Source organism: Oncorhynchus tshawytscha, linkage group LG20 (genome assembly GCF_018296145.1).
Source record: "Oncorhynchus tshawytscha isolate Ot180627B linkage group LG20, Otsh_v2.0, whole genome shotgun sequence".
Taxonomy (NCBI): Eukaryota; Metazoa; Chordata; class Actinopteri; order Salmoniformes; family Salmonidae; genus Oncorhynchus; species Oncorhynchus tshawytscha.
Window position 1 is genome coordinate 17,032,909 of NC_056448.1, and position 15,365 is coordinate 17,048,273.

A 15,365-nucleotide genomic window follows, 5' to 3' on the forward strand; every position below is an offset into this window, starting at 1 on the left:
GAAATATAAAACATTAGAATTTGTTGGTTTCAATGCATATTTTCTAATGAACGGTAGTCCTGTGTTCCGGTGCGTTCAGTCCAGATAAAAGTGTTCAAGGAACCTGTCTAAACATCCCGCGTGCCAGAGTCGGGGAACAATCGATTCTCCATATTCGCGCATGTATGCAAAATGGGCGGTTCTTGAAGGGCGTTCTCGCCCTATGATTGGTCAAAGACTGCTCCCTGACTGTTCTGTTTCCGTTTTTCATACGCACGCCCAGTTACTACTCTCACTGAATAATGATAATAATGGTCAAGATGGCTACTTCAGATGCCTCCTTGCGGTAACTACCGAACAATTTAATGGAAACAACTAAAACTACTCTTCCTCGTGATTCAAAGGCCCCGGAGCTAACCTGGGAGGTGCAGAACATACCACTGTGTGGTTTACGGCATTTTATTACCTGATATAGCTAGATGGTAAACTAACGTTAGTTGTCGAACATTCCCAATTTTAGATAGCAAGCTACAGTAACGTTAGTTCAGTGAAGTCTCGTCCTCCCTTGTGTGTTCGTACCGAGGCACTCTGTGACGGTCAGCATCAAATGGCCGAACCGAGAAAAGTACCGTTTGTCACAATCTCTTCTTTTAACAACAATGCACCGCTTTCGGAATCCAAGAAACGCCGCCGGGAAGATGAGGCCGAAATCAGTTTGGGGGAAGATGGAGGGGGTGGAAGTGCAGCAACCAGGCCAGGAGGTGGTACTGGTGCTAGTCCATTCGGTGTCGTGAAATCCGGTGACGGGGATTCAGCGGAAACAAAACGTGTAACAGTGCGCTTGAACCTCTCCTTGCCCGAACCCAGCGAACGGGGATCTGCTGAATTCAACTACAGTGAACTTGTTCAATCTTCTCAGGTAAAGACGTGAAATCAGTCAAGGCTACAAGTGATAACACAACAGGCTGGGCCGGTGAACGCGTAGGCAGCTTGAAGTGTATGCACTCGAGGCTATGGTGCTGTTGTCAACAAGAGCGATGTTGGCCAACTGTAGCGACAGTATTCTTAGATATGATGTAAGCATGCCAACTTCATGTAGGCTATAACGTTTTTCTAATTTTCATATGAATGTTTATATTACCGTTATATACATCATATAATATGGTAAAGACACATCTATTTCCCATCTTGCTGGAGGTACAACTTTTAAGATGACATTTTAAGCTACTAAGAATCCACAGTTGAACCCATTTTACCTACTATCATTTCCTGACATGCCTGATTGTCTCTTGAAGGTGAAGAAGTCTCCTGCTCCAGGACCTCCTAAAGGCCTGACGCCAGCCCTGGACCCCAACGACCCCTTTGCAGATGACGAGAAGGAGAGAAGAGAAATAGAGGCACTTGCCAAGAAATTTGAGAGCAAATATGTAGGTCCCTTTACTCTGTGGTGGAAACAAATAGGTCTACACATACAGTGGGGCAAAAAAGTATTTAGTCAACCACCAATTGTGCAAGTTCTCCCACTTAAAAATATGAGAGAGGACTGTAATTTTCATCATAGGTACACTTAAACTATGACAGGCAAAATCAGAAAAAAATTCAGAAAATCACATTGTAGGATTTTTCATGAATTTATTTGCAAATTATGGTGGAAAATAAGTATTTGGTCACCTACAAACAAGCTAGATTTCTGGCTCTCACAGACCTGTAACTTCTTCTTTAAGAGGCTCCTCTGTCCTCCACTCGTTACCTGTATTAATGGCACCTGTTTGAACTTGTTATCAGTATAAAAGACACCTGTCCACAACCTCAAACAGTCACACTCCAAACTCCACTATAGCCAAGACCAAAGAGCTGTCAAAGGACACCAGAAACAAAATTGTACACCTGCACCAGGCTGGGAAGACTGAATCTGCAATAGGTAAGCAGCTTGGTTTGAAGAAATCAACTGTGGGAGCAATTATTAGGAAATGGAAGATATACAAGACCACTGATAATCTCCCTCGATCTGGGGCTCCACGCAAGATCTCACCCCGTGGGGTCAAAATGATCACAAGAACGGTGAGCAAAAATCCCAGAACCACACTGGGGGACCTAGTGAATGACCTGCAGAGAGCTGGGACCAAAGTAACAAAGCCTACCATCAGTAACACACTACGCCGCCAGGGACTCAAATCCTGCAGTGCCAGACGTGTCCCCCTGCTTAAGCCAGTACATGTCCAGGCCCGTCTGAAGTTTGCTAGAGAGCATTTGGATGATCCAGAAGAAGATTGGGAAAATGTCATATGGTCAGATGAAACCAAAATATAACTTTTTGGTAAAAACTCAACTCGTTGTGTTTGGAGGACAAAGAATGCTGAGTTGCCTCCAAAGAACACCATACCTACTGTGAAGCGTGGGGATGGAAACATCATGCTTTGGGGCTGTTTTTCTGCAAAGGGACCAGGACGACTGATCCGTGTAAAGGAAAGAATGAATGGGGCCATGTATCATGAGATTTTGAGTGAAAACCTCCTTCCATCAGCAAGGGCATTGAAGATGACACGTGGCTGGGTCTTTCAGCATGACAGTGATCCCAAACACACCGCCCGGGGCAACGAAGGAGTGGCTTCGTAAGAAGCATTTCAAGGTCCTGGAGTGGCCTAGCCAGTCTCCAGATCTCAACCCCATAGAAAATCTTTGGAGGGAGTTGAAAGTCCATGTTGCCAAGCAACAGCCCCAAAACATCACTGCTCTAGAGGAGATCTGCATGGAGGAATGGGCCAAAATACCACCAACAGTGTGTGAAAACCTTGTGAAGACTTACAGAAAACGTTTGACCTCTGTCATTGCCAACAAAGGGTATATAACAAAGTATTGAGATAAACTTTTGTTATTGACCAAGTACTTATTTTCCACCATAATTTGCAAATAAATTCATAACAAATTTCTGGATTTTTTTTTCTCATTTTGTCTCACAGTTGAAGTGTACCTATGATGAAAATTTACAGGCCTCTCATCTTTTTTAAGTGGGAGAACTTGCACAATTGGTGGCTGACGAAATACTTTTTTGCCCCACTCGATCAAATAGATTGAATTAGTTTAATTTGCATTGTATATTTTCACCCAGTCAACTGTAATTGTTTGTTTCCTCTAGTCACAGGCCAATACAGGGAAAAAGAAGAGGAAGGACAGGGTGCAGGATCTCATCGACATTGGTTTTGGCTACGATGAGACTGACCCATTCATTGATAACTCTGAGGCTGTATGTACCCTCTGTCTGCTCATATACTGCAGAATCCTTCCTTTGTGAACAGACTCATGTAAACAAGCATCAACATATGCTTTAACATATTTGCATTTTACCCCTATCTCTTGTATCATAGATCATTTTTCATTAACACATTGCATTCCTCTCCCCCATACTTGCTTATTAGTTTCTCTGCTGTTTGTAACTTGTTATACCATGGCATTGTTGAATAGTCTTTCCTGATTGGCTTGACGGGCATTATTTCCCTATAATGCATGGTATATCAGCACGGTAGAATTCAATAGCTACAGTTCATTCTTACATGTTCTATGTTTGAGCTGCATTTGAAAGCATAAGTTGAGTTGAGAACATTATTGGCATTGTTGAATTTCATTTTCATAATAGCAAGTTGTTTGTTTGGTTACCAAGGCAACTACTGTAGCTACTATATCTAGTAAACTTGCTAGCTACTTCAGTGGATGTTGAATGAATTTCTAACTGTACATTTGTTAAATTATAGCCATGGTATAAAAGGGAAAATCAACTCGGAAAATAATGCAACTCCATGGAAGGTTAGTTCCACTCCACTAGCGCGTAGTCGAACACACCTTCCATGTTGTTTATTATTTTCCATAGAATACATAGCCCCTTGTTGATTATCCCTTAGCTACTTTCTTCCCTTCAGTATGATGAGCTGGTGCCAGCCTCCCTCAACACTAAGCTGGGAGGGTTCTACATCAACACTGGCACCCTGCAGTTCAGAGCAGCCTCCGAGTCAGAGGGAGAGGACTTCAAGGTGGGTTACACACACACACACCTTTTCAATATATGAACAAATGTGATTCAGTGTTAAACGCTATTTCTATATCATGTGACAAGCTTAGTTTTTGTTCCTCCTGTCTAGAAGTTGAAAGATGGTGAGGAGTGTGTGATAAAGAAGCGAATGAAAAAGCAAGATGGCAGTAACATGGATGAGAAAAAGCCCAGGAAGATCAGGATGCCAAAGCAAGGGTGAGCAATGTTCTACATCTGTTGTGCCACTTCTGAAGTTAACTGATGTATAAGCTCATATGAGGTATGAACTTATTGCCTGACTTTGACTTGAGCCGTGTGCTTCGTAGTTATGCTATATGTCTATGGCTTGTAACAAGCTCCATGTAGCAACGCAACGGTCCTATGTTATCTTCCAGAGCATCTGGCCTGAATGTCCACCGGCCAGAGAAGAAGAAGCGGAAGAAGTTGATGAAGGACTCTCTGAATCTGGCCGCCATGCTCCGCCGCTTCACGCGGGAGAAGGAGGAGAACCGCAAGAAGAACCCTGGCCTGCCCCGTAGCCAGCACAACGCCAACCGTGCCCTGCTCAACGCCCACCCTAAACCCAACGACATCAGTATGGCTGACCTGGCCAACGACCCTGCCATGATGTCACTGCTGGGCTCAGCCAATAGCAACGACATGCTGCAGGACATGATGGGCGACTTGGACTTTGGGCTGCTGGACTCTCCTCAGCCCTCCAGCCCTGCGCAGGGGGAGAACGGTGCTCCGGGTAGGGTCCAGGGTAGGGTCCAGGGGGCACAAGGAGGTCTCCTGCCCCCTCCTCCTCTGCCTAATGGACTGCCTGCCCCTCTCAGTAAGCGCATTGAGGACCTCAGAGTGGTAAGTGACTGACATCTTCAATCAAATCCAGCTGCAGATATATTTCATATTTACAGATATTTTAGGTCTTAAGTCAGTTTCTTTATTTGATTTGTAGGGTCTAAAGGCCCTCACTGCTCGTTGAAAACATTCAAGCACATTACATGGAGTGCATTGATCCCCCCCCCATTTTGATATTTCCTTCCATAAAGAGACCAGAGTAACACATGCATTCTCTCAGGGGCACAAGTAGGAGTGAGAAGTAGAGGTTGCTGTGGCAATGAGAGAGCAGTGATGTTCTTTGAAGGAGATGATGAGGGGAAAACAAGTGCCAACTCTCTCTGACAGAACAGTGAAGGGAAAGGGCAAGAGGGGAATATCAGGAAGAGGAGAGAAAGGTAGTGGAGGCAGGGAGGAGAGGAGGCCAAGAGCGAGAGGTACTGTAACAAAGGGAGTCAAAAAGAAAGGCTTAGACGACGATGTGAGGCTTAGAGGAGTGAAACGTCAGGTGATTGATTGATTTGCATTACATTTCAGTGTCCATTTGAGCAAAATATAGTTTGTTTTAGAGAATTTCTGAAATTGAATTATTCTCCAACGAACAGGCTTCTCATCAGTTTGATCAAGAGGGCAGGAAAAAGTTCTTCACACTGGACATGAACAACATCCTACTGGAGTGAGTCTCTGCTCTGAGCTCTTTACAACAGTACAAACACTCTTTCCTTCCCTGACCATCTCTCTGCATGTGTTAGACAGTGTTTGTCTTAATGTCTAACCCTCTTCTTCTGTGTGTTGGTCAGTATTGAGTTGCAGGTCCAGGAACAGCCGGCAGCAGTGCGCTCTTCAGTCTACTCCCATCTCGAGGCCTTTGTGCCCTGCAACAAGGAGGCTCTGCTCAAACGCCTAAAGAAACTCAGCCTTAATATCCAGGTGTGTGTGTATGCACTAAAATGATTGACATTTTATGTGTGCACATAATATGCCTGTTGTCTTCTATCTAATTGTAGATAGTTTGTTAATGGAGTGTGTGGCGTGAGTGTCATCTGGTGTGCGTGATTGTAACCTTTTCCATCTTCTGTCATCCAGGATGACCGTCTGCGTGCCCCGCTACTGAAGCTGAAGCTGGCTGTGTGCAGCGTGATGCCAGAGCAGATTGCCAGATACAACATGGACTGCATCGCCAAAGTGGCCAAGTAAGACCTTCTCCTTTCTTCTGCTGCATTCTGTTCACCTCTTATTTCCTCTCATACCTCCCCTTTTGTCCCTTGCTGTCTATTTTTCCACTCCTTGTCCAATATTCTCTCTGGGTTCTGTATTTACAGGCAGCATTCAGAAGAGGGGGAAAAGAACGGGTCAGAAGAGGAGGATGAGGAGAAGCCTGGGAAGAGAGTGATGGGACCTCGCAAGAAGTTTGTCTGGGATGAGAAGCTCAGGTGAGCTCTCATTTGTGAATTTAACGTCATACAATTATGTTATACAGGTGTTTTGGTTTAGTGTAGTGATGGGACGTCCGGCTCTTTTTACTGACTCCGATCTTTTCGACTCATTCAGTCAAATGAATTAATCTTTCATCTTAATTTTGTTCATTTGAGTCAGTAATGCCCAGAGCATGCAGGACCCCGGTGAACGATAACTAAAAACTAGAAATAGTCATAATTCTACAAGTCTCTCGTTCATAGGTCGTTCACCGTAAGGGGCTTATTGGAGATGTCGTTTGTGACAGACTTGTAAAATGGTGCTTTAAAAAATGTATATTTGTTGATTGCTAGGCATACAAATACGATTATTTCTTGGTACATTTGAAACAGTCTAGTTGTGGCCGCAACAGGACACGATTGTGAACGACTCTTGGCGGAATGCATTGCTTGAGTGGTGTGAGGGTGAATAGCACAATATCGTTTGCAGTTCACAATGATTCAAGTTTGTTGAGCAGAAGCTGTGTATCTTTTGGTTCTACGAAGCTGTGTCCATCATAGCATTCATTCTTGCACCATGCAATCGTTTATTAGTTCTAAACATGTCTTTTTTCTTTTCTATGCTGCCTGCAGCATGATCTATTTTACCTGCACTCATATGACGAACAGTTGTTGGTCAGAGCACATCTCCGGAGTGACAGAAGGAGTGTGTATTAATCCTGCTTTAGAATTAAATGCAGCCAGCAAGTCAAACGAATGACTAAAATTAACTAGTCACCCAGAAAAGCGAATCATGACTCTCGAGTCAGTAAAAAGAGTTGTCCAAAAAGAACGAATCATTCGTCAACAGTGGAGCTGAAATTGTAATGCATAGTTGGTGGAACATGTTGGTCTGTAGGATGTTGCTGTGTAACCTGGTGAGGGTGAAGCTGGGCTGCTATGAGCTGGAGGGCCAGAGCTCCCAGTCTCCAGAGGACTATCTCAAGGCCTTCATGGAGACTGAGGTGAAACCACTGTGGCCCAAGGGCTGGATGCAGGGCAGGTCAGTGTGTGCGTTTGCATAAAAGTATACAATTTGACCATTTAACCTAGTTTGCATTTCCCCACACCACATGGGGTGGCAGGTAGCCTAGTGGATAGATCTTTGGGCCAGTAACCAAAAGGTTGCTGGATTAAATCCATGAGCTGACCAGGTAAAAATCTGTCGTTCTGCCCCTGAACGAGGCAGTTAACCCACTGTTCCCTGGTAGGCCGTCATTGTAAATAAGAATTTGACTGACTTGCCTAGTTAAATAAAGGTAAATAAATAAAAATCTCTCCACGTTTCTCTCCTCCTCAGGATACTATTCAAAGAGAGCCTCATGGTTCATTGCCACCTTACTGGCAATCTGTGAGTTTGATATACTTTACTTACATATAGTGATTTTTAAAATAAGTTAACACTGGTGTTCTTAATTATGCACTATTTCTCCTTTTGATTTCACTGTTATCCAGAGCCAAGAAAAAGATGGTTCCTACTCCGAAGTCTAAACCTAAGGTTGTTTTGCAGTCTGATGCATTACGTGCATGCTTGTCATTTCAATACCATTGTTGTTTGAATAGATTTAGATCACACTAATTGATTGCTCTTTCTATCTCCTATGTTGTTTGGTGATCCAGGAGGGTAGTTGGGTCCAGAGATCCACCCCCTCAGTTGGTGCGACCCCCTCCCCTGCTGCCCCAGTGGCCTACCGGCCCTCCCAGTCCCCCGCTGAGACCATCTGTCTGCTGGACTCCCTGGATGAAGAGCTGACCGCCCCCGCCCTGGACTCCATCTCCCAGGCCCTGGCCCTCCTCAGCAATGCAGCCAAGGGCCTGGTCCAAGGGGACAGTCCCCCCTCCCCTGATAGGCCCAAGACTGCCCCGTCCTCCCTCCACGCCTCACCTCTCCTCCAGAAGCACAAGAAGAGCACCATCAACACACCCAGCTCCAACACACCTCTCTACGTCTCTACCTCCTCCTCACCCTCCTCTCTCTCTCGGCCTCCCACCATCTCCCCTTCTCTGTCCTCAGCGAGGAGCGAGGGGTTGGGGTCGATGAAGGGTGGAGTTGCTCAGGCTCACAGACAATCAGTGCTGAGCACTCAGAGACTTGCTGGGACGGCCCTGAGTAAAGCCAACGCTCCCGGCTCTCACTCCCAGCCTAAGCCGCGGCCGCCCCCCAATCAGAAGGGCTTTGGCAGCAATAATACTAAAGCCAACAGCGGTGACACCTCTCTCCCCTCCCCCTCTCCCCCCTCCTCCCACTCTCTCTCAGGAGCCCAAGCTCAGCAGCAGTCCAACTTCATCACCCCCATGCAGGCCACTCTCACCAAGTCCTCCCACAGCAGCACCTCGCCCATCATCAAACTCACCCCTCGCCTCCCCAACCCCTTAACGCCCACCACCTTCTCACCCTCCCCCAATCCCAGGCCTCAGGCAGCTTCCAGTATGCACCAGTACTCCTCCAAAAGCCCAGCAGGGTTCCGCCCACCTTTCTCAGGTGCTCCGGGAGGGCCAGCCAAACTGGTCCAGGGCAACTACACCCCTCAAGGAGGGCAGAAGACCCCCTCTCAGATCATCAGCAGCAGCACCAACACCAGCCTTACCAACACCTCATCCATCAGCAAGCATTTGGGATCCAGTCCCTCCCCTACCACAACCTCGGCCAATCAGCGACAAAGGCTGGCAGGTGGAACCATTCAGGGGGCTAAGCCTATTAAATCTGTCTCCACACAGTCTGTCTCTTCTCAGTTGCCACAGGTAGGTAAGAGATGGTAGCTGGGTGGGACACGGTCATGGTGCAGTAAATGTTCAAAATTTGTTTGTCTACTGTGTGGTTGTGTTGTCTGTGTATTTATGTATATTATCTCTTATGTTTTGTATATGTTGTCTGTTGGTCTGGGTCTATATTTCTAATTAAAAATGGAGTGGTTCGAGCCCTGAATGCTGAAAACCGTGGTGTATCAGACTGTATACCACGAGAATAATGATAAACATTTATTTTTACTGCTCTAAATACGTTGGTAACCAGTTTATAATAGCTATAAGTCACCTCCAGGGGGTTATGCTGTATCACCAATATACCACGGCTAAGGGCTGTATCCAGGCACTCCGCGTTGCGTCGTGCTTAAGAACAGCCCGTAGCCGTGGTATATTGGCCATATACCACACCACCTCGGGCCTTATTGCTTAATTATATGCCTTTGTTCTCCAGGTGTCCTCAGCCAGCAGCAGTCTTCTTGGCTCTGTTCCATCTCTCCCACTGGGCTTTGGGATGTTGGGGGGGCTGGTTCCCGTCTCAGTGCCCTTCCAGTTTCCTTCACTCTTAAACCTGCCCCCATTAGGGGGCACAGCTGGCTCCAGCACCGGGGCCAGCGGCTCCTCAACCAGCAACAGCTCAGCATTCTCCCTGACCCAGAGTGAGTGACACAGCCAGTCCACAGAAACAAGAAAAAACTGAAAATGTACAGTGCTTTTGGGAAGTATTGACTCCCTAATTTTCCCACATTTTGTTACATTACAGCCTTAATCTACACACAATACCCCATAATGAAAACAGGTTTTTAGAAATGTTTGCAAATGTATTAAAAATAAAAAAATAACTTAAGAATTCAGGCCCTTTGCTATGAGACTCAATTGATCTCAGGTGCATCCTGTTTCCCTGTAATTATCCTTGAGATGTTTATACAACTTGATTGGAGCCCACCTGTGGTAAATTCAATTGATTGGAAATTATTTGGAAAGGCACCAACCTGTCTATATAAGGTCCCACAGTTGACAGTGCATGTCAGAGCCAAAACCAAGCCATGAGGTCGAAGGAATTGTTTGTAATTGTTTTGAGGCACAGATCTGGGGAAGGCTACCAAAAGTCTGCAGCATTGAAGGTCCCCAAGAACACAGTGACCTCCATCATTCTTAAATGTAAGAAGTTTGGAACCACCAAGACCCTTCCTAGAGCCGGCTGCCCAGCCAAACTGAGCAATCGGGGGAGAAGGGCCTTGGTCGGGGAGGTGACCAAGAACCCGATGGTCACTGATAGAGCTCCAGAGTTGCTTTGTGGATATGGGAGAACCTTCCAGAAGGACAACCATCTCTGCAGCATTCCACCAATCAGGCCTTTATGGTAGAGTGCCCAGACGGAAGCCACTCCTCAGTATAAAGCACAACAGCCCACTTGGAGTATGCCAAAAGGCACCTAAAGAACTCTTTGGCCAGAATGTCAAGCGTCACATCTGGAGAAAACCAGGCACCACTCATCACCTGGCCAATACCATCCCTATGGGGAATCATGGTCGTGGCAGCATCGTGCTGTGGGGATGTTTTTCAGCGGCAGGGACTGGGAGACTAGTCAGGATCGAGGGAAAGATGAACAGAGCAAAGTACAGAGATCCTTGATTAAAAACCTACTCCAGAGCGCTCAGGACCTCCGACTGTAGCGTCATACCCAAGAAAACTAATCTGTAATCGCTGGCAAAGGTACTTCAACAAAATACTGAGTAACGGGTCTGAATACTTATTTAAATGTGACGTTTCAGGTTTTTTTTTGCAAACGTTTCTAAAACCCTGTATTTGCTTAATCATAAGGGGGGTGATTTAATCAATTTTAGGATAAGGCTGTAACGTAGCAGAAGTTGAATGTAGAAACGCTGATCGAGATGGGGTTGCTTTTGTCTAGTCTGTGTGTATGTTGATGTCTGGGTATGTGTATAGTTTGTGTATTTTATGTTGTTGGACCATTGTGTTAAATCCCCATGCTGTGTCTGGAAGCCTGCAATGTTTTTCTCCATTGTCTGACATTCTCCCATATTGTTTCTTTGGTTCTTCCCTCATTTCTCCTCTTCTTTAAAATGTTATTCTTCCATTAATCTCCTGTGATCTTACATCCATTTACTATTTGACTTGGCTCATCTCTTTTCCTTTAAACCCATTTCTTCTGTCTTGCATCCCATCCACTGCCTTTCCTATCTCACCATTCCCTTGACCTACACTCTCCTGTGTGTGTCTCCTCCCTCCATGTCCTCCTGTCTCTCCTCAGATCTGTTAAAGAGTCTCCAGTCAGGGTCTCAGGTTGCTCTGCCTCCTCACTTACAGCTCGCTTTCTCAGGTAAAATCTGCCCTTCCCTGTGACCCTGCTCTCTCCTCTCAGCCCGCTGTCACTTCAAATGTCCCCAAGAAGAAAAGACATCTTCCCTGCCTGACCCTCCGTAGTCTCTGTGCATGCCTGTCGCTTTCGTCATGTCGGTGGTTGTCATTTGTGTTATGTTTAAATATGTTTTTGTTTCCTATCAATATTTCAAGAACTCTACTCTTCCTGTCCAGATGTCAATCAAACCCAAGGAGGGGATGTGAAGAGGAAGTCTCTTTGACCACGCCTGTTTGGAACACTGAGGACATCCACTATGATATGACAGCTATCCGGATAAATCAGGAACAAGGATGACTTTGAATGACTAACAGAAGCTACCCAAACACAGGATGGGCCTGAAATAGGGAATTGGACCCTCTCGATAATCTTCCGGCTGTTACTTATTTTTTTTAAACAGCAATTTGATAATTGTTTTAATATTGTAAGGCTTAATGACAAGTTTGTTTTTGTCATGTTTACAGAACAGACCTTTATCACTGTTGTCAGGGAGGGAGAATGAATGAAAGTCTGCTTGTTGGTTTGTGTGTGTGTGAATGCACTATTTAGCGTCAGTGTGCAAATTTGTAACCCTCCCTCTCTGATACCTGAGTTAGTGTGTCTATTTGGTGGTGCTTTTTTGATGTAATTATCTAGACCTGTAAGAAATTATACTAAATGTGAATGTTGTTGAATTTAGGGACCGGAGCTGTATTTTTTTTGCTGTACATAACTCCACCAAATTCAATAAAACAAGCCATGAACTATGCAGGATTATAACAAAATGGTATATCGGTGACTTTCTATGGTCATCAGCATGGGTACTTCCGTTCCCTCCTGTCTTGTGCCTTTACTCGCTGTCATGAAGTACTACACTCCATAAAAATGGAAAACAAGCCAATAACATCCACATAAGTGAAAAGTTAAAGTATATCAGAGTGGGTTGAACTAACCCCCCCAGTCTCAATATTGGCTCTTAAAATCCACAAATGGTCAGCATTGCAAAGAAACACCTTAGCATGCTACCTGGAGTCTGATTAATCAAAAGTTTATTTGATGGGTAACAAACCGGAGACACTACCTGACAGTTGCTTATCCAAAGCTGCCCAAAAGGTCAAATGAATCAACACAAGGCTGCACAACTTTCTGTGCCTCCACCAGACTGAGGTTGAAACAGCACAGAGGGTCTTTAGGGTTCTGGTCCAGACAAAGCCAACACATACAGGTCAATGGGCGGTGCTTATAATTTAGCTGACATCAAATGCCATATCGCAAATTCAGAAAATTACTCGTGACTTAATCCAGGAGCTACAATCCTGACAGCATAACCCTTAAATAATCAAGCAGGACCAGTAATGTACTCCAATACAATCCCAAAAGCCTTTAACTCCACATCAAAATGCTATTGCCCCATACAGCACACAAGCGGACATTCATTTAAACCCAAAAAGAAAACAGGAAAAACAAGATTAAACATTAAATAGGTGATCGCTTCTACAGCTGTAAAGAGTCTGGCAGTATGCAGAAGGTTTGATGGCTGTCCTAATCCCTGTTGGTTTTTCTTTCTAAAGGTCCTCCAGAGTCTATTTGACCAGGGGCCTGGTTTTGTCATCATCACCACACTGGTGGGCTTTATACTTTTTCACCTCTGCCATGTATTTTGTCCAGGCATCCCCCTTGCCCTCCATCTGGAAAACAGAATAAATAATTAGACAACGGCTTAGAGGACACAAGTGGTATTTCATGAAGACGATGTCATGACAAAACGATCTGGGAAAAATATTTCTTGAACCTCAGGATCTACTTTCTGTTTCTTCGCAACCATGCCAGTCTTGAGGGCCAATTTAGAGCCACCTCTGCGCTTCCCCACCTGGGTTAGGGGATAGAAGACTGAAACCGTTATACGAGCCCTTGTGGGTGGACTGCCAATGGAGACTACACAAGACGAGAGAACACAGAACAAGCCTATGTTATCACGGGAAACATTCCTGAAGTCTTGAGTAGCTAATGAATGCTTTCCAATGTCTAGACCTGATGTGGATCTCAGGTTACTTGTTGGTGACACTGCAGTGCACCTCTTCACGTGTGAATGTATCCCTCTATTGTGATGTAACTATTCACTAACGTGAGCTGTGTGTGGTGGATAAAAAAACAAATGTTTGTCATTTGTTAATTGAGACATTACCATTGGCTACAATCTCTAGCTAACAACTGCCAAACCCCTTACAAAGCTGGTCACACTCGGAGTCTTCTTTTCCTGTGTCGACTGTCCTTCGTCAGCAGTACTTTTATCATCGCATCCTTGGTCCATTTCTTTTTTCCTTTTTTCTTCCTCCATTTTTTTCTTGAACATCTCCATAAAGCTTCCATCATTGGCAAATGTATTAGCCGCTGCTGCTTTGCTGACTCCTGGTGCAGGACTGGCTGGCGACCCCGGGCTGTTACTGCTCGAATCGCTGCTGTTTTGATGTCTTCTGTTGTATCCACGCTTCGGATCCATGTTAGCTTTTTCTCACGTAGAAGGGCTCAGTTCCTTTAGTCCTTTCTGCAACTAGTGGTGTGCTCTCTGGTCGTTTTGTGTCAACACAAACTAAAGCCGGCTTGCTATTTGCTATCGATGACAGACTCCACCCGAACCCCCCAAACTAAGCAAAAAACTTCGAAGCAAATGCGCTAGCATACGAAGCCATCTAATTAAAAACGTGGAAATCCATAAATTAATCGGAGCGACACTTGTCCGTCTCCCAGCGAGCTAGCACGTCCTCGCGGCGAAAAAAAAACGCAGACTTGTTGTTGGAGGCTAGCTACCGTTAGCCCCGTTAGCGTTGTAGTTGCTAGCTATTCGAAAAATGTCAACCAGCTAATGACCAAACAATTGTGTCACGAGTAGCTAAACTATTGCAAAACACAAATCAACTACATTAGCTATATATAATATATTTTTTCAAACGACTCTCAAAGTGAAGTATATTACTGATATATTGGATACATTTGTCCAGATGTGGTTTTCTTTCACTTGTTATCGGCCATGTTGAATTTCGGCTTATCATTTACGTCAGCACGTCAATATTCTATGGTATTATGGCGGTCCCCAAACATTCGTTAGCGGTGCATGCCGCCACCCACCGTGTGGGCTGTGTCTTACTGTTCTGGAGTGTGAATTCATTAGTTTGTGAAATTAACATGGGAGGATAAAGGGAAGAAAAAATGCCCTACGAACTAACCCTTCACCCATTAAAACCTCCCTACTATTCCACTACTTGGCCCTATCTTTTTATTTAACCTTTATTTCAGAAACTACCAGACATAAAAAAAGAAACGGCCAAAAAACAAACACATTCATCAGTAATAAGGTCCTCAGTCAGCTTTCCTAACTGCCCTAGAGCAGTGGTTCCCCAACTTTTTATAGTCCCGTACCCATTCAAACATTCAACCTACAGCAGCTTACGACCCCTCTAGCACCAAGGTCAGCGCACTCTAAAATGTTGTTTTTTTGCCATCATTGTAAGCCTGCCACAAACACACTATACGATACATTTATTAAACATAAGAATGAGTGTGATTTTTTTTTGTCACAAACTGGCTCGTGGGAAGTAACAAAGAGCTCTTCCAGGACCAGAGCACAAATAATAATAATCAATCATTTTAGTCTTTGTTTAACCATTTTACATATAAATCCTTATTTGTTCATCGAAAATTGTGAATAACTCACCACAGGTTAATGAGAATGGTGTGCTTGAAAGGATGCACAGAACTCTGCAATGTTGGGTTGTAATTGGAGAGAGTCTCAGTCAAAAATCATTTTCCACACACAGTCTGTGCCTTGTATTTAGCTTTCATGCTAGTGAGGGCCGGGCGAGAATCCACTCTCAGATAGGTACGTGGTCGCAAAGGGCATCAGTGTCTTAACAGCGCGATTTGACCAGGCAGGATACTCTGAGCGCAGCCCAATCCAGAAATCTGG

At 44.8% G+C, this 15,365-nt stretch overlaps 3 protein-coding genes across 15 annotated transcripts in view; 1 reads left to right on the forward strand and 2 right to left on the reverse strand.

Annotated features, from left to right (window-relative positions):
* Positions 1-15,365, reverse strand: part of LOC112219368 (guanine nucleotide exchange factor VAV2) — a 1,336,992-nt gene that overhangs the window by 754,868 nt on the left and 566,759 nt on the right. The gene's annotated exons all lie outside the window — the stretch shown is intronic.
* LOC112226310 (ubinuclein-2) lies at positions 256-12,170 on the forward strand. 9 transcript variants are annotated; one of them, XM_024390721.2, is made up of 18 exons: positions 908-1,055; positions 1,275-1,406; positions 3,116-3,223; positions 3,729-3,780; positions 3,894-4,004; positions 4,113-4,219; positions 4,399-4,864; positions 5,449-5,519; positions 5,644-5,773; positions 5,930-6,036; positions 6,166-6,276; positions 7,157-7,300; positions 7,598-7,648; positions 7,753-7,795; positions 7,918-9,039; positions 9,494-9,698; positions 11,315-11,383; positions 11,578-12,170. In XM_024390721.2, the coding sequence occupies exons 3-18, from the start codon at positions 3,189-3,191 to the stop codon at positions 11,643-11,645; spliced, it is 2,892 nt and encodes a 963-aa protein (XP_024246489.1). In that variant the 5' UTR covers positions 908-1,055; positions 1,275-1,406; positions 3,116-3,188; the 3' UTR covers positions 11,646-12,170. The 9 variants fall into 9 exon arrangements, with proteins under 9 accessions (XP_024246481.1, XP_024246483.1, XP_024246482.1 ...); XM_024390713.2 differs by lacking the exons at positions 908-1,055; positions 3,729-3,780 and adding an exon at positions 256-898; XM_024390715.2 differs by lacking the exons at positions 908-1,055; positions 3,729-3,780 and adding an exon at positions 256-898 and having other exon boundaries at positions 11,599-12,170.
* Positions 12,434-14,459, reverse strand: LOC112226313 (telomerase RNA component interacting RNase). The gene is made up of 3 exons (XM_024390726.2): positions 13,629-14,459; positions 13,194-13,271; positions 12,434-13,089 (listed from the first exon to the last, which is right to left on the reverse strand). The coding sequence occupies exons 1-3, from the start codon at positions 13,899-13,901 to the stop codon at positions 12,985-12,987; spliced, it is 456 nt and encodes a 151-aa protein (XP_024246494.1). The 5' UTR covers positions 13,902-14,459; the 3' UTR covers positions 12,434-12,984.

What these genes read in the sequence shown, in the direction of transcription:
- LOC112226310 (XM_024390713.2), top strand. Translation starts at nt 587, where the DNA reads ATGGCCGAACCGAGAAAAGTACCGTTTGTCACAATCTCTTCTTTTAAC. An exon ending in AAGGGCTGGATGCAGGGCAG is followed by an intron (nt 7,301 to 7,597) that starts GTCAGTGTGTGC and finishes TCTCCTCCTCAG; the next exon opens with GATACTATTCAAAGAGAGCC. An exon ending in TCTCTTCTCAGTTGCCACAG is followed by an intron (nt 9,040 to 9,493) that starts GTAGGTAAGAGA and finishes TTTGTTCTCCAG; the next exon opens with GTGTCCTCAGCCAGCAGCAG.
- LOC112226313 (XM_024390726.2), bottom strand. Translation starts at nt 13,901, where the DNA reads ATGGATCCGAAGCGTGGATACAACAGAAGACATCAAAACAGCAGCGAT. An exon ending in CTCCGAGTGTGACCAGCTTT is followed by an intron (nt 13,272 to 13,628) that starts GTAAGGGGTTTG and finishes CCCCTAACCCAG; the next exon opens with GTGGGGAAGCGCAGAGGTGG. An exon ending in AACAGAAAGTAGATCCTGAG is followed by an intron (nt 13,090 to 13,193) that starts GTTCAAGAAATA and finishes TCTGTTTTCCAG; the next exon opens with ATGGAGGGCAAGGGGGATGC.